At 35.6% G+C, this 22,815-nt stretch overlaps 1 protein-coding gene across 1 annotated transcript; it reads right to left on the reverse strand.

The window, feature by feature from the left end:
- Positions 1 to 1,129: 1,129 nt before the first annotated feature.
- On the reverse strand, positions 1,130 to 22,184 carry LOC306888780 (semaphorin-7A-like). Its single transcript, XM_079447224.1, has 14 exons — positions 21,922 to 22,184; positions 21,338 to 21,474; positions 20,977 to 21,024; positions 20,294 to 20,392; positions 19,129 to 19,207; positions 15,270 to 15,362; positions 14,983 to 15,116; positions 13,390 to 13,553; positions 12,499 to 12,604; positions 10,609 to 10,783; positions 9,441 to 9,550; positions 7,503 to 7,648; positions 6,440 to 6,468; positions 1,130 to 5,368 (listed from the first exon to the last, which is right to left on the reverse strand). Exons 1-14 carry the CDS (start codon positions 22,010 to 22,012, stop codon positions 5,010 to 5,012), a joined length of 1,770 nt encoding a protein of 589 aa, XP_079303350.1. The 5' UTR covers positions 22,013 to 22,184; the 3' UTR covers positions 1,130 to 5,009.
- Between the last annotated feature and the right edge of the window lie 631 nt (positions 22,185 to 22,815).

The following is a 22,815-nucleotide window of genomic DNA, read 5'->3' on the forward strand; positions in this document are numbered from 1 at the left end:
TTGATATCAAGTTTGTTAGTAGTATAAGACGTGGTTCTCAGGGCTTTAAACATGTCAGATAACGCTTTACTTTGTATGATGAATTTATTGGGTATTTTGTTTAATCATCATGCATAACACTATAATAAATATTAAAACTCCAGGATAATCTCTAGCAAATAAAATTCTCTAGCAGTTGATATATTGCATGCATTGTACATTCAAAAATGGTGTTTAATAGGATAAATCAGTTCATTAATCCAACCCCCTGGTGTGAAAACTTAAAAATGTTGATGCATAATGAGAAGTTTACTCTGTTCCTCAACAAACATAACATATGAATTCCACACAGGAGTCTAGTTCACTGTCCATGTGGTCACTGTCACGTTCGGTTTAAGTGTTTCTAATAGGTAAATAGGTTTTGTGTATCATTCTTACCATTTGGGATTTAAGACAAGTCTGAAACTTTAACAAGTTATTTGATTATTAAAAAGATTCTTTGGATTCAAGAATTTTAATTCTTAAAGGGATAGTTCACCCAAAATTGTGTCATTTACTCACTCTCAAGTAGTTCCAAACCTGTATGAATGTCTTTGTTCTGTTGAACACAAAGGAAGATATTCTGAAGAATGTGAAACGGAGCAGTTCTGGGGCACCATTGACTTACATAGTATTTTTTTTCCTAGTCAATGGTGCCCCAAAACAGACTGGTTACAAACTTTCTTCAGAATATCTTCCTTTGTGTTCAACAGAACAGACACATTCATACAGGTTTGGAACTACTTGAGGGTGAGGAAATGACACAATTTTGGGTGAACTATCCCTTTAAATTTTGTCTCAAGAAAAATCTTAATATATGAATTTTCTTAAGAATTTTAGGGAAAACAAAATGTTTATTTTTTTCTCAAATTAGAAAAGAAGAAGAAAATCGCAATTAAGAACTTAAGAATGTTTAGTGAATCTGGCTTCTGGTGTCTAAATTATTGCGAGATCCGGCAGCCACAGCATTTCAAAAAAAGTGAAATGCATTGAGGCAGAAAATGTCAATGAACTTAGTTACTAAACAGCTGATGGTTGTCCTGTGTTACGCGATCAGTGCAGCGAGTTTCAGATGCTGTCGGTCACATAACAGAGGCGTAAACAACAGGGACATTTTCAAAGTCTTTAATTAGAAAAATCAGTGTGTGAAAGAGTAAATCCACCAACACTTGAGAGGAATTAATGATGTATTGATCATGACATGTAGAGACATTGGTTCCAGTTCCCTGGCCTTTACAGAGGTGAGGGGGTGCCAGATCCTCTGTGGTGGGTGTGTTCGCCCTTCACTTCCTCTTCTTGAAGATGCTCAAGGACACTTATTTATTGTGAAATCATTTTTTCCCTTGAGATTGGAAATTTTACAGATTCTAAGATAGTTCACAGTGCAATAAATACAAAAATATAAATACACCAAGTTATTGACTGTATTTAAGACCGGCTTTACGCATCACCTCCTTATTACTCATTCATATCTATCACTCATGCATTTCACTGATATAAATCAATCTGACTTACATAACTGCATACAAACAGTCAAGACATAACAGTATGATGTTTGCTCTTATGGAGCGTCACAGTTTATAGTGAACACTTAACTCTGAAACAACACTGAATAAATCATGAGTCAGCTGCTCACAAGACTCCTCATCCTCGTGCTGTTTTGCTCATTTTGACCCAGAGAGGCCTCACTGATCTCAGTCAACTTTGGCAAAAATTCTCAACTTTTTGTTGTATAAACAAAGCAAGAAGTTGAGAAAACTAAAAAATCAGCTGAAGCCGGTTACCTTAAACTTTTAAGTTTGCTCAACTTTTTTCTTTTTTTTCCGTGCACAAATAATGTTTTGTTTTCACTCAAAAACGGCACAAGCTCAGATCAACGAGGCCTATAATTAATCAGAAATACAAAACCTGTGCAGCTGACTGAAAGAAAACTAGTTGATAAAAAGACTAAATCCAAGATTTGATGATAATATAGTATAATACAAACCATTTTCACACAAGGATTTTCAGCAGAACAAGGGTTAAAATGAATGAAAGTCATTAGATGTTGTAAAATAACACATGAAGTGTCACTGATTGTAAAGAAAGATGCCCTTTAGCAACACGCTTTACAATCTAATCATCAAGTGTTGTGACTGATTGTGAAGTTTTAGTTGAACAGTGTGTCACAATCTTTCTTTGCAGTAAATGACTCCTGATTTGATATTTCATTGTCTAATGTAATCAAATGTAGACAAAGAAATAAAACAATCGTCACCGCTGTACATTTTGAAATGATCCTGATCAAATGAAATGTTCTACCAGTTTCTACCTATATTTCAAAATCCTAAAATATAAATTTTTAAACTTAACACTAGTCCTTTGGAAATAACGATCACACAAGGCTACACATGGAGATATTCATTACATTCATTACATAAGATAGCAGTCAAACATTTAGACAGATCAGTTCATTCATTTCCTCATGTTAGAATAATAGTTATAATCTCTAAAATTACACAAATATAAGTCTGAATGATGCGGAGATCAAAACATTATACTTATATATGAGCCTCTTTTTATTCATTCATTTTTGGTCAACTAAAATTCTTAGTAAATTGGTTTTTAAAACAATTGTCTTAAAATATTCATTTTTGTTGAGAAATTATTAGTAAATTAGTTTTAAAAAAATCTATTCAAATATTGATTTATTTTTGTCGGCTACACTGTTTAGACTCTTTTAGATCAAATAGGTTTTTTAAGATCACGAGGAACAAATTGAGTTTGTGTCCAAATGTTTGTCTGATCACATGACAAAAACAATAAAAACATCCTAGAATCTCTCCACACCCTGAACATGATGAAGCCCAAACTGATTCTCTCCCACATCGAGCTCGTGTGTTTTCATACACTTATGACTGATGACTAACTGGGCTTTTATGAGAAGCTCTGTATTGCACAAATACAGTAAACATCAGGAGTATTTACCATATAAGGACCCCGGAGCACAAAAGCAGTCATCAGTAACACAGGTATATCTGCAGCAATAGCCAACAATACATTGTATGGATCAAAATTATACATTTCTCTTTTATGACAAAAATCATTAGGATATTAAGATCATGTTCCATGAAGATATTTAGTAAATGTCCTACCGTAAATATATTAAAACTTAATTTTTGATCAGTAATATGCATTGCTAAGAACTTCATTTGAACAACTTTAAAGGAGATTTTCTCAATATTTAGATTTTTTTGCTCCCTCAGATTCCAGATTTTCTAATAGTTGTATCTCAGACAAATCTCAATTTCACCAAATTGACCCTTACGACTGGTTTTGTGCACCAGGGTCACATTTACTCACAAAATTCATGTTCCAAATCTATGAATGATTCATCTGTGCAAGTTATTATAGAAAAAAACTCTGAAATCATTAAACATCAAACCACTCACAACACTATTCTCATTAGGTATCTTTGGAAAGAAGACACTCTAGGCCTTACTATCTATCATCCAGAGTTGATAATGCTCAAAAAGTTATAGGCACTGACGTGCCTTGAAAAATATTTTTCCACACTGAATGTTTTTTTTATTTCATATACAAATACATGAAATAAGTCCTGGAGCAATCCAGAAAAGTAATGGATTGAAAGCCACATGTCTCATGAGTTCATATTTCAAATTTGAAGAAGATAGCATTAAAAATGAGATTCCTGCAATATTTTTTCTGAAACTATTTATAGTCCCCCCACCCCAGTTTGAGGAAAAATAACCACCAAATGGATTGCAGAATTATACAAGCTATTTTAGTCATTATACATGTTCCTGCATAGTTTTTCAATTATAAAATAATAGACAATTTTAGACATCATACAAGTTATTTATTTGAGCAAAAATACAAAAATAATTATTTGAGTAATAAAAAATAGAAAAAAATGCTTTGTATATAGTATGTATACTGAAGTATATATTCTGATTGGCAGACATGGTCATAGAGTCAGTAAACACACGCTGATGTGCTTCCATTCAGATTATAATCAAACAGATGGGCCATATAATCAATAATAGCTGATCATTGAATCACAATGATAGCCGTCATAGAGTCTGTAATAAACACGCTGATGTGCGTCCATACATATTATAATCATGCAGATACGGCCACATTCCCCACACAATACACACACACACACATAAAAAATGTTGAAGAAAATAAAAAACAGTTTTTTATGGATAAAGCAGATCGCTAAGTTACGCCCCGCTCAGATGACAGAAGCGTCATAGCCCGCGTCACTGCCGGCAGGAGGGAGCGCCAAATTCAAATAAACTATATTCCGCTTTTCTGAGACTGTTTTCCGTGGACGGTCTCATTATGTTTGTAAAACCGTATGCTACAACACAGTGTTGTTTTTTTTTTACCACCAAGATGCTGTTTTTGAGCGTAATTTATTCCATAACGGACGCGAACAATAACTCTCTGAAGAAATGAAACGTAAACAAAGGAATATTCATCCTTATTACAGCGTTATTGTTTCGCTGGACTAAAAGTGCTCGCTGGTATGTTGTTCTGTGGACCCTTACCTCTCTAACTAAACTGGGATTTCAGCAGTGGACGCGTTTGTGACTCGTTATTACAATGATAAAGGTACGTACGGCTTTTTTACTCTGCGTGTTTGGATGTGTACTGCTTACACAAATGTAGCAAATACATTCCTTATAAGCTTTCCATCGAAAAACAGCGATCTGTCGTCGATGCTTGAGGCTTAGACCTTCAGAATGATATATAGTTTGTCAAGATTAACTTTGTCCCGTTTCATTTATTCTATTAGAAAACAATGACACATGCAAACAAAGAGCGTTCAGTGCGCCGTCGCTCTGGTGAACGGTAACATAATTCTATATGGCAATGATAATCAATAAAATTGGTAATATTATAAATAGGGTGTGGATGATAACCCAGGTTAAAAAAAGTACTTTTTTTTTTTTTTTAAACCTGGGAACTTCAAGGCAATACTTTCAAAAGTTCAGTAGCTGGACATGATAGGCAGTGAGCAGCAGTAACGGCGCAGGAGTGAGACGTAGCGCATCTGATCGGCTCATGCTGAGCTTGTATTGCCTGACCGTCCTAGTATAGCCTTCCTCTGAAGACTCACATCTGTACTCCCCTTCGTGAGTCTTGTTCATGCTGTCAATGAGGTACAAACAGCTCTGCTCAGAGCAAACACACTTCTCACGTGTTTTCCCATGGTACCACTGGTATGAGGCATGGTTTGATGTCACCGGGCAGAGAAGGAAGTGTTTAGAGGATGGAGGGACGAGGATCACTGGAGAGTTGGCACTGATTTCAGTCTTAGACGTTGCAGCTTCAGGCTGATCTGTGGAACAGATGGTCATGGGATGCATTAGTTCATTTTTACATAAATGAGTGAATCTGTACAATTTTGTTTCAAAAACATGAGCTGTCAGCGACTCGGTTGTTTGTAGAGCAACAACCTCAATATTCTGAGATGACAGATGAAACTAGTTGATTATAAATGTATTCCATTTAATACCTATACATATAAATAGAAATATAATGGATAATTTGTCTCAAGATGGTTTTGTTAGAATGGGAACATGCTAATGTCAGACGTAGTGATTTGAGCGTTTGGTGTGCAGCGATCAAAGTTGCAGCCAATGTAGAGCGTCTCAAATCAGTCTCATTTCAGCTGCATATGTAGGAAAGTAGTACGTATTAAAAAAGCAAAACCTTATTCAAAGTGATTAGAAGACATGGTGGCCTTTCAGACTAGGGCTGCACGATGTGGGAAAAGATCTAATTGCAAAATTGTGATTTTAAAAGTTTTTTGTGCCTCTTTTTAGGGCTGCACAATGTGATTATATATCAGTGTGCTTATAAAAAATATAAAAGTAATAATTATAAATAATTAAATAATCAAAAAATAAATACAAATAATTTATTATTAATATTGATTGCTAACAAGTATAAAAAAAGAAATGGTAATACTTCACTATAAAATACTATTTTACATGATAACTGTAAAATTACAATGCTAATACTTATGGTTGTTTTCATTTTTAAACAAACCATTGATTGTTTATTTTGATGAAAAACAGCAGGAAGCCCCTGCTTCCCTTTTGTTAAGCACTTCTCATTATAAGTAAGGGAAGATGGTTGGTGTGTGTTGCATAAATGTAGGACACAAACTCAGGGCAGATGCAGAGATGAGTTGGTGTTGTAGACCACAGCACTAAACCTGAAACTGTGTAGAAGGTGTTCTGAGTTTGTGGAACTGTGGTGCGATTTGCAAGAAAAGTTTATTCAGCCCTGCCTTGTTCAGGAAATAAAATATAGTTCAGGAACAGTAACATTGAGACCAAAGTGATCGTAGGTAGTATGAAAACCAGCAAACAAACACCCAATAACAAAAACAGAGCATACTTACTGCAGTATTTCATATCCTGGACTGGGTTTCTGTGGAAAAGAAGACATAACTGAGATGAGGCTTGTTATATTCATAAATGTTTTTTTTTTTGGTAAGTGAATCATACGGTTTGGTGAAGTGACATACGGCCAAGTGTGGTGACCCATACTCGGAATTCATGCTCTGCATTTAACCCATCCAACCTGCACACACACAGCAGTGAACACACACAGCAGTGAACACACACACACACAGCAGTGAACACACACACACACACACACAGCAGTGAACACACACAGCAGTGAACACACACACACCGTGAACACACACCCGGAGCAGTGGGCAGCATTTATGCTGCGGCGCCCGGGGAGCAGTTGGGGGTTCGGTGCCTTGCTCAAGGGCACCTCAGTCGTGGTATTGAGGGTGGAGAGAGCGCTGGACATTCACTCCCCCCACCTACAATCCCTGTCGGCCGGGGACTCAAACCCACAACCTTTGGATTACGATTATCTAACCATTAGGCCACGACTTCCCCATGGTTGTAAGCTGTGTGGGGGCGGGGGAATTTTATGTTAATGTTTCAGTGGTAGAAAATAAAGAATCTACAAAAAAGGGTGCATGTGGTCGAGTAGGTAAAGTTTTTCTGTGGTTGAGATTTCAGAATGATTGTGTATGCAATCTACAATTTGTATATTATTCTTTTATTATCTGTGTCCTGTCGCTGTCTCTCTGTTGCACTGTGGAGCTTCTGTCACTACAACAAATTCCTCGTTTGTGTAAACATCCCTGACAATAAAGCTCATTCTGATTCTGATTCAAGCATCACTATTACTAGTGCTTAAAATGATTTGAACAAACCTCAAACACAAGTATGAAACATTAGCGTGTAGCTCATTCTGCAGATCACAGACCCAAACCAGCAAAAAAACACTTTATAATTACCCATAACACTCCAGCATCACTGCACAACTCTCTCAGTCTACTAAAGAACTACGACGAGCTTCAGTGACAGTGGCTTTGAGCTTTAGCCTAAAATACGTGTGTAATCAGGAAGGAAGCAGATGTGTGTTCATTGAGGTCTTACTCTGCTGTAGAGGTGCAATGCAAACCGTCCCAACCGCAGTAGGGGTCTCGAGATAATCTGCATTCGTTGCACTCATCTCCATACACATGACATGCCTGTAGGTCAATCTGAGCGACCTCATTACTGGAACTCACATACAGACGCCTCTGAGAAATAAAACACAGGATAATTAGCTGATAACATGATTTATATGCTTAAAAATTGAAGATCAATCATAGATTTCAAAGAACAAAAAGAAACAAGCCTAATAAAAACAAAAGACACAACTGAAACTCTCCATATGTCTACATTCAGAGTAATTGAAAGTAAGTATAATTGTACAGAAGCTTTTATTCAAAGCGACTTGCATTCAAAACAATAATTTCATCAGATCATGTGCTCCCTGGGAATTAAACCTATGACCTTGGTGTTGCTAGCGGCAGGCTATACTGTTTAAGATTGGCATCATTACTTTTTTAAATTTTATTATTGATTTTAGGTACTTTAGGACACTATGAAATCCATTTTATTTTTTCCCATGTTCCATTTAATTTTTTTTTTTTACTGTTTTATTTAATTGCAACCAGTTTTGGGTAAGTTATGTTCAAAATGTAATGAATTACTAATCATCAATACTGTATTTAAATTACTTTACTAATTACTCTGTCTGAAAAGTAATTTAGTTACTCAATAAGTAACTTAATTATTCAAATCGCTAATTAGGCTACATCTTAAAATACCTATAAACCTTAAAGCATTGACAATAGAAATTAAACTCAATTATATTAATTATATAATATTCTTTTTAATTATATTAATAATATAATTATATTCTTTCAATCTGAGTCAAACATAGAATAGTTTAGCCTTTTAGCTTTAAAACAACTGTAATACTTAACCTTCTTTAAACAGAAATACTCTACAAAAAAGCTGAAGAAAAGTTAAACAATACATTTCAGTTTGGCAAGATGTTCAGGAAAAGCCCAACTAGTAAAATCTGTACAGGTTTATGTAAAAATATGATGTTAACTAATGTAGGTAAGAATAAATGACAGAAATGATCTTCTCCACTGAATAAAGCCGTGTCAGATCACGCTGTTCTTCTGAGGTAAATTCCAGCTTATGCTTCTTTCAAAAACTGATTATTTTTTAATTCATTCATTTTCGATTTGAATTTGTTCATTTAAAAGTAGACACTTCAAGCTTTCAGATACGGGAAAGACTTGCTTTCATACGGGCTTTTATAATCAGGAATATTTGTTTTTGATTACTGAGTAACGTGTTACACCCAACACTGATTGCAGCCATGAAATGTATACAATTTAACAACAATTTACTAAAAGTTGGAAAAAAAAAACATTTTTGAGGACCCTATGAAATTTTTTATTTTTTCTCAAATTTTATTTTATATTTATTATATATACTTTTTTTTCTAACCAAATTCTGTGTTTTCCATGTAATTTTTTTTTGGGGGGGGGGTTCCATTTTAATGGTTTAATGAAATTTTAACAATCAGAAAGCATGTCTAATCAACTGAATTCATAAAAACGATTTATTTATTTTCCTTTGCAATAATAGAGGCCTATGATTTATTTATTTTAATCTTTTTTTAAGAAATTCTGATAATCAAATGAAGGTTAACTTAAAACATTAATTTAATTTATCCTTTAATCAAATGAAAATTAAACAAAACCTTTAATTAGTTAAATCATTCAAAACGGTGGTTTTATTCCTCTAAAAGTAACGTTTTGATATTATTCGTTTAGAAGTAGTATAGTAATATATTTCGGTCACAATTTCTTCAAGTTGAACCAAACTTTTATTTTGATGGGTTGCATGAAGATGTTTTTGCTGTGTGTATATGATATCAAGATATCAAGCAAGTCATAGGGTCCTAGTACTTCTGGCATTCCTGCTTTGCTTTGGAAGTGAGGAGTTGGGTGTTACTTTGCGTCGTACCTTCGAAGTGTCCAGCAGCATGCTGGTGATGAGTGTCCCTTCTTGAAACGGCAGATACTCCGCAATCACAAAAACAGGCTCTTCCAGCACTTTATGAACCCCTCCACTTTCTGTGAGAAAATATTACATCAGGACAATCAGTCTGCATAGGGAACTACCGAGTAAGACAGCATGCTATCCGTCACACGCACATCACACAGAGATCTACTATTCACATGAAGCTTTACATTACATGTTGCTTTTACGTGAAATAATCATGCTTTAATTACATCATCTTCACTGAGCACGTTACAATGCATTCTGCGACTGTGATATATTAGGCAGCATAATTTTGCTATATAGTGTTATAACATCTGATGACTAACAATGACATCTACTTAGCTCACTAGGGTTGGAAACTATTAGATTGTGCAACTTTGATAACTCATGCTACACTCCTCATAGTTATCATTCATTCAGCCTCAGTCGTCTGACTTTATCATTCTCCTTGTCATTACATGAACCTTTCCTGCAACAGTTAGTCACCTAAATGTGGAACTGATAGGAGAATTTAACTGGTTTAAATCAACACGAAACTGCATTTACATCCCATTTATCCTCTGTTCTGAGTGAAACAGGATGTTTGACGAGAAGCACTTCATTATAATCGACACATATGCACTGACCAATTGACCAACATTAACTGCTGTGTGATCATTTTCATAGAAATAAATTAATTATGGAACGGCAATGGCGTTCTGGTGTTTTATTTTGGCTGCGCTACTAACTTCTTTGTGACGTTGTACTGTAACCACTTTACTGTCTTCTACGGGTGAATAGATGAAAATAAATGTAAATATAAACTAATATAAATAGTAAATAAATGCTATGCTTTATGGTATGTGGGATTGTAATTGTATCTGTATCTCATTCTAAACCTTGTTTTGCTTTTTTTAATTCTGTCAAATGATTAAATGATCCATTATCCTGCTTTAGTGAGTTTTGCATTCTTTGCCTACGGCAGCTTAACAGTTTACTTCAACTTTACTTAAATGTTGGGATTAAGCAACTTTACTTCCTTTGACTATTGCTGTTCCATCAGCAGCTGCTGCCTAAAGTCCCTATTAAGCAGAACTCTAAATGAAACTGAATCATTGAATTCCTCAGGGTTCACGATAGATTCACGTACCTAGAGACAGAAGCAGGACGGTGTGGCCTTGTACCCGGTCCACCTGTATATGAGTGTAATGGCTGTGTTTGAACAGCAGGGGGCCGTTCTCTGGCATCACCCGATCCTTCATCTCTGGACGATCCTTCATAAACCCCAGCACTTCACTGCTTAGACGAGTACTGTCCTCCACACACTAAAGGAACGAGTAGTTTATTAGAACGAATGGGAAAGATAATCATTACTGTTGTTCAGACTACACACCTCAACAGTCATGTAAAAATCTCATTCTGAATCTCCATAGAGAAATGAATAGTGATGATGATACAAGCTTTTATTAAACTATCAGATGCTGTTTAGGTAGCACTCGCGCATTAAAAGCATTAGGGCCAGTTTTACTAAGAGCTTGTGCCAGCACAAACCATATTTTGGCGTTAAAATAGTACTGTGACACACGCAGTGATGAATTAGCGCTGAAAAGCCATGGACACAGTTATTTTTGCTCCTGACCTTACTGAATATGCATTTGTAGGAGTTTCCCTTTCAGACGCAAAAGTTATGGGAGGAGAGTATTCAAATGAATCATGCAACGTGTTTTACTAACGTTTGTCAAATTACTGGCATTTGCACTATTATTTAACGCCCAAAAAACATGTCTTTAACTATTTTGCACTTGAAATGGCTGCAATTGTTGAACAGAGAGCGCGTGGATTTTTCCTCATTTATTTATTTGGAAAGAACACATTATCCAAATATATTGTTTGCCAAGTCATGTTATTTTTAATTTGCTTCAGGAAATAAAAGACGACATGGAGCCCTCATGCAATATTTATCATAATTTGCTCTGCGCTTGGTTAATTTCGCTGGTCGATATGTAAATGAGATGTTGCATCTGTGTTCTCTAATTTGCATGTTGTTAGTAAATCACCCGCAGAAATTTCCCCACCCATCGGTGCTGTTTTGGAATTGCGCTCTGGCGCTAATTTGCCCTGTTTAGTAAAACTGGCCCATAGTTCTTGTGCTTTCTGACACAAAGATGTTTAAAAGCACACAAAACCCCAGACTGACTGATTACATCATTCAGATTGATGAGCAGTTAATTTCTTCCCTCATAAAACACATTAAGTACACAGTATTGCACCTTTTGTGTTTTTATTACAATATTGAATTGTCTGTGAATCAGATGCTGTCATGTGATTCATCTGGAGTTGTTTGTTTTGGCTCAAAACTCTAGAATGAATCATTTAGTGACGTGCCAATGAGAAATACTCTGCGGCTGAGGAAAGGAGGACACTTTTGAGCTCTATAATGACGGAACTGAAAGCACATCTGTGATTATCTTAATGCATTTATAGTAGGGCTGCACAATTAATCAAATTTCAAATAGCAATTACAATTGCCACAATTATATAATCCACTTATGTTATTCTGTGCTTAAGATGTGTTCTTTCTTTCTACATGTTATCGTTTTAAATTTAGTTTTAGTATAGCTTTATAATACCATGCATATTTTAACTTTTTTATTTAAAGACGAAACCAATCCAATGTATAGTTCACATTTGAGGCTTAATACTATAGAAGTTTTTCAGAGTGTTTATTTTCGTCTAAAAATATGGCATGCGGTTGCTTCAAACAATGGTATAAACATCATTCAGTGTAAATTGAGATGATCGTAAATAATAATCGCAATTATAATTTCAAGGGAATAATCGACAATTATGATCGTCAATCATGCAGCCCTACTTTATGCAAAAAAATCTAAATACTGAGAAAATCACCTTTAAAGTTGTCCAAATGAAGTTCTTAGCAATGCATATTACTAATCAGAAATTCAAAAGCTGGACAAACAACTCAGTTGAGATTTGCTGTACAGTATATTATATATTGCTTAAGTGACAGGATTAATTTTACCGTTCCAGGCCGGTGACTGGCAGGAACCTTGTCGGAGTTGAATTTAGAGGAAGTGAAGATTCTGCTGATTTCATTCATGTTATAAACGCACACAGCACTCATGTTCCTGCAAACAGAGACAGAGCTTCACACTTGAGACGCATGCAACAGCTGCACATCCTCTCTTTATTACATCAGTGTTTGTGGAACTGTGTCAAATGATGGATGTTTTCTGGACCTTTTAACACGACCGACTGCAGCATAGCATCATGTGACTCGCTAACAGTATTTTTGGCAAATATAAAAGCCCTTTCACACCAAAAGTGGAATGATTAAGCCTGAAAATGTAAATGCATCTCAAACAAACCTTTCAGAAGTGCTGCCTTTCTGGATTGCATTAAGAATAGGATGCAAGAGAAGGAAGTTCAACACTCTTACTTCAATGAAGCACAAACGTTATGTTTATTCTGAAGTCATTTTTGCTTATTATGGTTGAACTGGATCATTGAAGGTCAGCAACAAAGACATTGGTTAATAAAATTATTGCAGGTTTGCATTTCACTGTTTTTATTGACTTTGAGGAATACTGAATCTGTTTATGTTCAAGTGAGATGGATAAATGTTTGTTCATATTTAGGCTAGAGCTACTACACAACGCCTCTGCAATTATTCCCGATTTCTCTCAACATGGCAACACAAGGCTGTCAGTCAAAAGTAACAGTTACTTATTTGAAAAAGTAACTCCGATATTTACTTCTAAATTAAAAAGTAATGCATTACTTTACTAGTTACTTTAAAAAGTAATCTGATTACGTAACTTGCATTATTTGTAATGCATTAACCCCAACACTGTTAAAGTCACACATACTGATCACCTAAAATATAAAGCATGAGATGAAGTTTTTGTCTTACCAATAGTTTCTGAAAAGCGCATAAATTTTGGTGTCGTTGTCTGTGTCCAGTGTGGCCACATCTATCATCTGAGTGAATTCACATCCTCTCCCACAGAACAGACGGCTGTAAATCATGGACGTCCAGCTGTTCTGAAGCTGATTCTTAGATCCGCCTCTGTCGTTCTGAAACAGATTGAGTTGTTTAATTCTGCATGTATTCAGTGCATAGGGTGAGAGTCATATGGACTACTTTTATGGTGCTTTCTGGAGCCTGAAAGCTCCTGTGAGCCTTCAATGTGTATAAAAAAATCAGCATGAGGATTCTGCTAAACATCTGTTCTTCCACGTAAGAAAGTTATACAGATTTGGACTGACATGAGGCGGTTAACAAATAGGTTATGCATTGCACATTGATTTTAAAAAGGCTGAAATTTCACAAGAATTCTCAAATTATATAATGCAATAAAGAAAACTGAAACATAAGGACCAGGAATCTAGATCACTACCCTGATTTATGATGCAAAAAAGCCACTTTATCGATACGTCATCTTGTATGAATCAATATTTTTATAACTGCAGAAAACTGAGATATTCACTAGAAAATATCTCAAATGCATCTTTTCAGAGCTTTGATAACATCTGAACTCCCAGAACCTGCATTTGACATCATCAGCAGCTGAGCTTATAACTATATAAATGCTCCCTTTAGCACAAATGTGGCTGAGTTACAGAGAAACATCTTTATTAAACATGCAGGTGTTGCCATTAGCAAAGTGCATTTCACACCTACTAAAATAACACTTGTCACATTTAAGGAGGTCAAAGAGTGCAGAGGAAATTCTGTTCATAGTTTGTTAGAATGAGACAAAACAGTCGCTTTTTAGTTTTATATTGATTTTATCAGACGATGTCGTGATTATAAATCAGGATTTCAGGAGTATAGTGAGACTGATTCCTGGTTAACGTAGTATTAATGGGTTGTGTTTACTATTTATACTTGTTTTATGTATGACAACAGAAAATATAATGTGGACAGCTTTATTGAGCATTCAGTTGTATTTCAGTATGTGACCGTTCATAGAGTAGAACAGATCTGAAATGAACGCAAACTTGACGAAATAATATGCAAATTAATGTGATGTCACCTGCCACAAGTCTCTCAAAATCCTGTTGAAAACACTGGCCATACACACTTATTGTGTTTAGAGACAGATATGCAAAACACAAGAACATCCGACTGCATTTAGTGCTGCTTACTGACAGACATGTGATCAGATGTCGATAAATGGGCTGAAAAACAGAAGTGATACCTATACTGTGCTTCAGTTCCAAAATATACTCACAGCCTTACATGTAATATATAACCCTGACCATTTCTGCTTTTTTGTGTTATTTTATATATACTGTATCTGAAGTAAACATTAATATAATGAATATAAATATACAGTATATAACTGATTTGGAACGACATGATGGAAGTAAATGATGTTCATTTTTGGGTGGAGTATCATTATCAGATTAGGCAAGGTCAGGGCGCATCTCTAATTGCAATCATAACTTTGTGTGCTGTAGTATAACATGGCTTCATGTTTTCTGGTGTGATTCTGCTCACCATGCAGCTCTGAGAGACTCGTGGAATCCACTGCTCAGATTCACTGTCTTTACTTCTGTCTTTCTCTGTGAAGAAGGAATAAACTTTGTCTTTGTGTTGTCCTTTACCAGCGATCAGCTTCAGGTATGTTCGCTCTAAAGAAAAAAAACAGCGCTGTTTAGAATCAAACCAGTATCGTTCTGATAATGACATGAATGATTTCAGTGAAAAAGTGAAATTCTCACGATGGCAATGAACCACTTTAACACTGAAACATGTGGGTAGTATTGTTTAAACTAATTTCTCACCCGAACTAATCGACTGAGACCAAATGTTGTCATTTCTGTTGTTGCTTATCCTGTATAACCCCTTATCAGGCTTGGTAAAGTACAGCATATTACCTGAAAGAAGGAATATAGAAATCAGACAGGACGCCACATGTAGCATGTAATAAAAATAAATGACCAGAATGAAAATGTGGTGTACAGACTGTTCAGTGGATTGCCCTGTTATCTACACTGTCTTTTGACTTTCACCACCAACAAGACCCTAACAATCTCATACAGTGGGGAAACATTATTTGAGCCCCTGCTCATTTTGTACGTTTGCCCTGACAAAGCAATGATCAGTCTAGAATTTTAATGGAAGGTTTATTTGAACAGTGAGAGACAGAATAACAACAAACAAATCCAGAAAAATGCATTTAAAAAAAGTTATAAATTGATTTCCATTTTAATGAGTCAAATAAGTATTTGATCCCCTATCAATCAGCAAGATTTCTGGCTCCCAGGTGTTTTATACAGGTAAGGAGCTGAGATTAGGAGCACTCAGCTTGTTACCTGTTTAAAAGACACCTGTCCACAGAAGCAATCAATCAGATTCCCAACTCTCCACCATGGCCAAGACCAAAGAGCTGTCCGAGGATGTCAGGGACAAGATTGTAGACCTACACAAGGCTGGAATGGGCTACAAGACCATCGCCAAGCAGCTTGGTGAGAAGGTGACAACAGTTGGTGCGATTATTCACAAATGGAAGAAACACTAAATAACTGTTAATCTCACTCGGACTGGGGCTCCATGCAAGATCTCACCTCGTGGAGTTTCAATGATCATGAGAACGGAGAGGAATCAGCCCAAAACTACACGGGAGGATCTTCTCAATGGTCTCAAGGCAGCTGGGACCATAGTCACCAAGAAAACAACTGGTAACACACTACACCGTGAAGGACTGAAATCCTGCAGCGCCCGCAAAGTCCCCCTGCTCAAGAAAGCACATGTACAGCCCGTCTGAAGCTTGGCAATGATTCAGAGGAGAACTGTGTGAAAGTGTTGTGGTCAGATGAGACCAAAATCCAGCTCTTTGGCATCAACTCAACTCGCCGTGTTTGGAGGAAGAGGAATGCTGCAAGAACATCATCCCCATCGTCAAACATGGAGGTGGAAACATTATGCTTTGGGGTTGTTTTTCTGCTAGTAGGTATGCCCTGATAAACACCCTGACGTCATGGAAAGAGATTGGCGCATACTGTAATAAACAGCCCAAGGTCCTGTTCCTAAAACGAATAATAATCAAAACAATACTGTATTGTACTCAGCTAATACAGATGTGCCAAACAACACAAAGCGACTAACTTTTTTTAGCATAACAGACTGATATTCAACAAATATAATAAATATTAAGAGCCAGATTTACTAACAGCACAAACCCTATTTTGGCCTTTAAAAAAAAACTACTCTCAGAATTGACTAAAGGCACACAGTAAACATTTGTGATTGAAAGCCATCACTTTTTTTCACATCTGACCTTATTGCATATGCAGGTGATTCCCTTGATGCAACATTTATGGGAGGAGAGTATTAAATAATTGACTAATGTTTGTGCTCGAGCAATTATTTAACACCCAAAAAGCATGTCTTAATCTATTTTGTGATAACCCGGGTGTGATAGTTGCTAATTTGCACTGCTCTTGGTAGATTGCATTATAAGCTTAATAATAAGCTTTCCTGTAGCTCAAATAGTAGAGCATGGCGCTAGCAACGCCAAGGCCATGGGTTCGATTCCCAGGGAAAGCAAGAGCTGATAAAATGTAGAAAAAAACCTAACTTGAATGCAATGTAAGTCGCTTTGGATAAAAGCGTCTGCTAAATGCATAAATGTAAATGTAAGTGGTGTAGTAGGGTAAACACCCCCCTACTGTTTTTCCTGAAATAACCACAGGATAAAGTCAAGATCATTTTTTATTGTAACTATGGACTATGTTGACGAGAGAGATGTAAAAGGTTTAACTACGAAGCTTACACTGGTGATGTGATGAGAACAGTAGGGCCTGTTGATACAGAGTAGGTGTTATTAATACAATTATAATTATATTTTCAGAATGACCATTTTTTTCTCAAACATAGTGTGTGGGGTAAAACACCCCCCAGGGGGCAATGGGCAATTACTGTAGTTATTCTCTTCTGAACATCAAATCCTTTTTTCCATCAAATTAATTGTAACTAGTTGGTTGAATAAAAATAATTCGACTTTATATTTAAAACAGTACCTCAAGTTAGCATCAGGTAGCTAGTTAGCTAGCCAGTTATCGTCAACTAACTTTTTATTTTTAATTTTTTCAAATTGACTATTATGATTTTGTAATTCATAATTATTGGTTTTAAGCTAAAGCTGCCTGTACTCTGATTTTGCTGTAAATGTTTTGCACAAATGTAATTTTTGTTAAAAATCTAATAACATGAAAACTCTGGACATTTTTCATACTTGGTTTATAATTTACGTCATTGTCACTAAAACTATGAAAACTTTTCTGAACATATTTAACTTTTGTTTCACTGAAAAAAAAAGGACAATCCTTAAGGGTTATTTTTAATTTGAGCGTTGTCAGTAAATCACCCGGAGCAGAACTTTCCACTCCCATCAGGGCTTTTATGGTATTGCAATCTCATGGTAATTTGCCCCGTTTAGTAAATCTGACCCCAAATATACAGTAAACAAGCAAATAGCTATAATCTTCAAATGCACTAAACAAATTATGCAAAAAAATGATTATGCATAATACAGCAAGCTATTCAAGGTTTGGCGATGATCGTCCAAAATGCTGCACTGATGCTTTGAATTTGATTAATTCACTTACGCAACACTTGTTAGAGGCTTTTAGACACGAGTACAGCGCTTAATAATAAAATAAATACAAATACCAATCCTAATAAACAACCGTAATGTTTCATTCCTATTACAGCAGTTAACCAAATGATCTAGAGAAGCTTTTTAAATAAGGGTCAGCATGAGTCTGTACAGATCTATATATGGAGACAATCTCTAAACATCAGCACACAGAAAGGTCTGGTTCCTCTGCAGTTTCCTCATCAGCAAACCACTGATCTAAACACAACGTTACAGAAAACTGCTTGTGTTGAATATGTGCAGAATTTAGACACTTCTTGTCAGACACTGTCTGTACATACTGTAGTTCAACCAAAAATGACCGTTTGAACTAAATACTGCAAGACTTTCCAGAAACACAAAAAGAGGTGTTTATCCAATTTGGTTACTTATAACAGAAGTTGGAAATGACATGAGGGTCAAACGATTTGTGGTAACATGATATTGTCAGCTTGTCGAGTTGCACATTAACAATGAGTTCTATAGTATCAGCAATAAATGATATCATGCAAATGCACGAACTTCATTATGAGCATCAGCAGCAGTACTGGGTTTCAACACGTCTGCAGTTTCCAGAACCACTGCTAGAACAAGCAATGTTGCTTCATGTTGAAACACTATTTCATAATGTCAACTCTGTCTATTTCTACAGCACATGTGGCTCAGCAGCTTTACCCAAGAATAGTGCCCAACAGTTTATTTCACTTCTATAAACATTTCATAAGAATCTGCATTCAGAACCGTGGCAGACAGAGATGGAGAGGAAGGGAAAGTAGGAGTCTGAGAAACCTAACCAAGCGCAGTCGGCTTAATTATGTTCCTGACTCTAATATTAAATAATGTAATAATGCTCCACTGTGACAAACAATCAGATAACATTTAATAGAGATATGGACGCTGAATGCAGCTTTTCAACATCATAAATGACAGTATAAATAAAAATATGTGCAAACATGCATGCACATGAATGCATTTCAATACTCATTAAAATGTGTAATACTCACCAACAAGTAACGACGGCTCATTAATATCTGGCTCATAATGTTCTGACCTGAAGCAATTGATCAGAGAATAACTGGAGTTCTGGAACAAAAGGCATGGCTCAGTGTCATACAACCCGAATTCTGGAAATGTTGGGACGTGTTTTAAATTTGAATAAAATGAAAACTAAAAGAATTTCAAATCACATGAGCCAATATTTTATTCACAATAGAACATAGATAACATAAATGTTTAAACTGAGAAATTTTACAATTTTATGCACAAAATGAGCTCATTTCAAATTTGACGCCTGCTACAGGTCTCAAAATAGTTGGGACGGGGGCATGTTTACCATGGTGTAGCATCTCCTCTTCTTTTCAAAACAGTTTGAAGACATCTGGGCATCGAGGTTATGAGTTTCTGGAGTTTTAGTGTTGGAATTTGGTCCCATTCTTGCCTGATATAGGTTTCCAGCTGCTGAAGAGTTTGTGGTCGTCTTTGACGTATTTTTCAAATTGGTTTCTGGAAGTATTCCTGGGCCCATTTAGTAATGTCAATGGCAGAATGATGCCGATGAGTGATGCAGTGTCGTCTGAGGGCCCGAAGGTCTTCGGCCTTGTCCCTTACGCACTGAGATTTCTCCAGTTTCTCTGAATCTTTTGATGATGTTATGTACAGTAGATGATGAGATATGCAAAGCCTTTGCAATTTGACGTTGAGAAATGTTGTTTTTAAAGTATTCCACAATCTTTTTATGCACTTTCACAGATTGGTGAGCCTCTGCCCATCTTTACTTCTGAGAGACTCTGCCTCTCTAAGACATCCCTTTTATAACTAATCATGTTACAGACCTGATGTCAATTAACTTAATTAGTTGCTAGATGTTCTCCCAGCTGAATCTTTTAAAAATGTCTTGCTTTTCAGCCCTTTGTTGCCCTCGTGCCAACTTTTTTGAGATCTGTAGCAGGCATCAAATTTTAAATGAGCTCATTTAGAGGATAAAAGTGTAAAATTTATCCGTTTAAACATTTGTTAAGTTCTCTATGTTCTATTGTGAAGAAAATATTGGTTCATGTGATTTGAATATCTTTTAGTTTACATTTTATTCAAATTTAAATAAAAAGTTTCCAGAATTCGGGTTGTACTTTCACATGAGTTTAAAATGCATACAGTAAAAAGAGGACATACCAAGTTACAGCACTCTGTATTTCCATCATGCGATGTACAGATAAACAGGAGATTTCCATCCACACCCTCTCTGAGCAGAGAGATCCTGTATGAACAGTGCTGATGGAAAAACCAACAGTTAAACAGCTGTCAGTGACCTTAATGAGACACAAACTACCAGCAACCCCTGAAACAACACTGTTTATAATGTTCAATTATGCATAATAAAAGGTGTGTTCATGTAAACACATCGAACCTTAACCTGCATTTTTACTGAAGTGTGCATATGTGATATCTGACAGGAAAGCATCCTCCTGTGAATGATTTTAGGAAATATATTGGACATAAAAGACATCTTGTGCATCTGAAGGAGTATTGAAAACTGCAAATATGAGAGCAGAATAATAAGTTTACCAAAGACATTTTGGAATAATCTAGCGTTTTAATGCTTTAACTTCTACATTATTTTTACAACTCTCATAACAATTGGAAAACTCATAGGATTACACTGTGATGATATTACTAGAGAATAACCTGAATTGTACTTTTTTGTAAACATGGTCTTCTTGTTCGGGGTTATTTGCATGTAACTAGTTAAATAGTTTAGGTCAATAAACTACAGTATAAACACTGAGCAAAACCTGATCCTGTGGGAAGCGTGAATATCACAGGGTCATAAACATCTTCTGTTCTTTAATACTTACAGAGTTGCCTGAATCTTTGCTTTCATCCACACATAGAGGCACATCCACCTAAACAAGGATCCAAACATAGTGCATCAGACATTAAACAGAACAATGACGCTGTGCAAATAAAGGATCATAAGAGAAGTGACGTCTTCATGCTTGCTTATGTTCCACAAGCCACTAACATTATACTTTAAAAAGAAAAACATTTTTTTTCAATGTTTTGCATTGAAAAAGCTACATTGCAGTTTTTGCATAATTATTTTAAAGTAAAATATCATCTTTCTTCTCAACTACAGCTATCAGCCGCTGGGAACCGTAGAGGTCATTTACAGTCTGAGATCTACTGTATATACACACATGATAAATATGACAGTACCTGATGGGGTTTGGAGGCGAGTGTTGGGCTGATGGAGTAGAGGATCTTGGGTCCTCCGACCAAGGTGATATTGTTACCAGAGGTTCTGACGAGCTTTACCAAATTAATATTATTATCAAAGGAAAACCTGGTTATCCCTGAAACAGAGAGGCAGTGTGAAGTTATAAAGTGTGTGCAGTGTATTCAAACATTTGTGATTAAAAAGGTCGCTAACATCAATGACATGATACACAGAAATGCAGAAGAGAGCTGATAAGAGACTGGGGTGGTTTGGTGGGAAAATAGAGTTCTGTTCAAATGCATAAGAAAGTTTGACACATGAAGATGCGACTATAAAACGAAACAGATTTATTCTGACTGTATTGGTTTCTGCTGTAAATTCATACTAATTTAATTTCAACTATATTTCTTCTCTCTTAAAGGCTCGAGCTGACATCAAAATGGTGTATTGTTCAATATAAAAACATGCTATTAATATCTATTATATGTCTATTTCAACAAAACATGATCTAATATAATCGGTTAGTCTTTTTCTTGACATAAAGATGATATTTAGAGTAAATATTGAGTAAATATTAGCTTACCTTCATTGTTCACCGTCACTCGAGCATCATAATATAATTGTGATGAACTAACATATGAAATATATATCAACAAAACACAGAATATATCCATCTTAACATGAGAGTTGATGAATCACGGATCTTGAATGATCTGAGACGTCCTTCGTTTATTCAAGGCGGGGCTGTTATTGAGTTACACTAACACTGATTTAATAAACGCTCGTGATCACTGCGATATTATGAAGCTGCAGGCCTGCACTCACAGAACTAGCGATTTTTCAGACAGTGCCACCTGCTGTTTGCATGATTATCTAACCTGATAGATTGCAATTTACACTATTTTTCTACTATAAAATATTACGCTATGACTGAATGCATTATTATATAAAATATTACACATACTAGGTTTTAAGTCTGGTTTATTTTTATTAATTGTATTTGTAAATAGAAATTGTTCAGTTACTTCAATATTTTCATAGTCATTTATTATTTTCCTAATTATTAAGGATTTATCACATTCTTTAGTTATAGGATGAACATTAATTCTATATTTACATACAATAAATTATAGTGCTCGGAGTCATTTTCTCACACCAAACTTTATTTTGGTATTCTTTTTCATGAGGTCCTACAAGTCATCGAGCTGTAAACAATGCAGAGAAAAATGGTGAAAAAAATAATTGGGTTAATAATGCATATATTACATATTAAATAACATCAGAATCAGAATGAGCTTTATTGTCAGGTATGTTTACAAATATGAGGAATTTGTTGTAGTGACAGAAGCTCCTCAGAGCAACAGAGAGACAGCAACAGGACAGAATAATATACAAATATACAAAATAGGCAATGTACAAAGCAGCAAAAACACAATATATAATATAGACAATTATGGATGTACAGGTCAAGTATGTG

This window comes from Barbus barbus, assembly GCF_936440315.1.
Source record: "Barbus barbus genome assembly, chromosome: 22".
NCBI lineage: Eukaryota > Metazoa > Chordata > Actinopteri > Cypriniformes > Cyprinidae > Barbus > Barbus barbus.

What these genes read in the sequence shown, in the direction of transcription:
- LOC306888780 (XM_079447224.1), bottom strand. Translation starts at nt 22,012, where the DNA reads ATGGATATATTCTGTGTTTTGTTGATATATATTTCATATGTTAGTTCA. An exon ending in TGAGCCGTCGTTACTTGTTG is followed by an intron (nt 15,363 to 19,128) that starts GTGAGTATTACA and finishes TCCTTCTTTCAG; the next exon opens with GTAATATGCTGTACTTTACC. An exon ending in CATTGCACCTCTACAGCAGA is followed by an intron (nt 6,469 to 7,502) that starts GTAAGACCTCAA and finishes TCTTTTCCACAG; the next exon opens with AAACCCAGTCCAGGATATGA.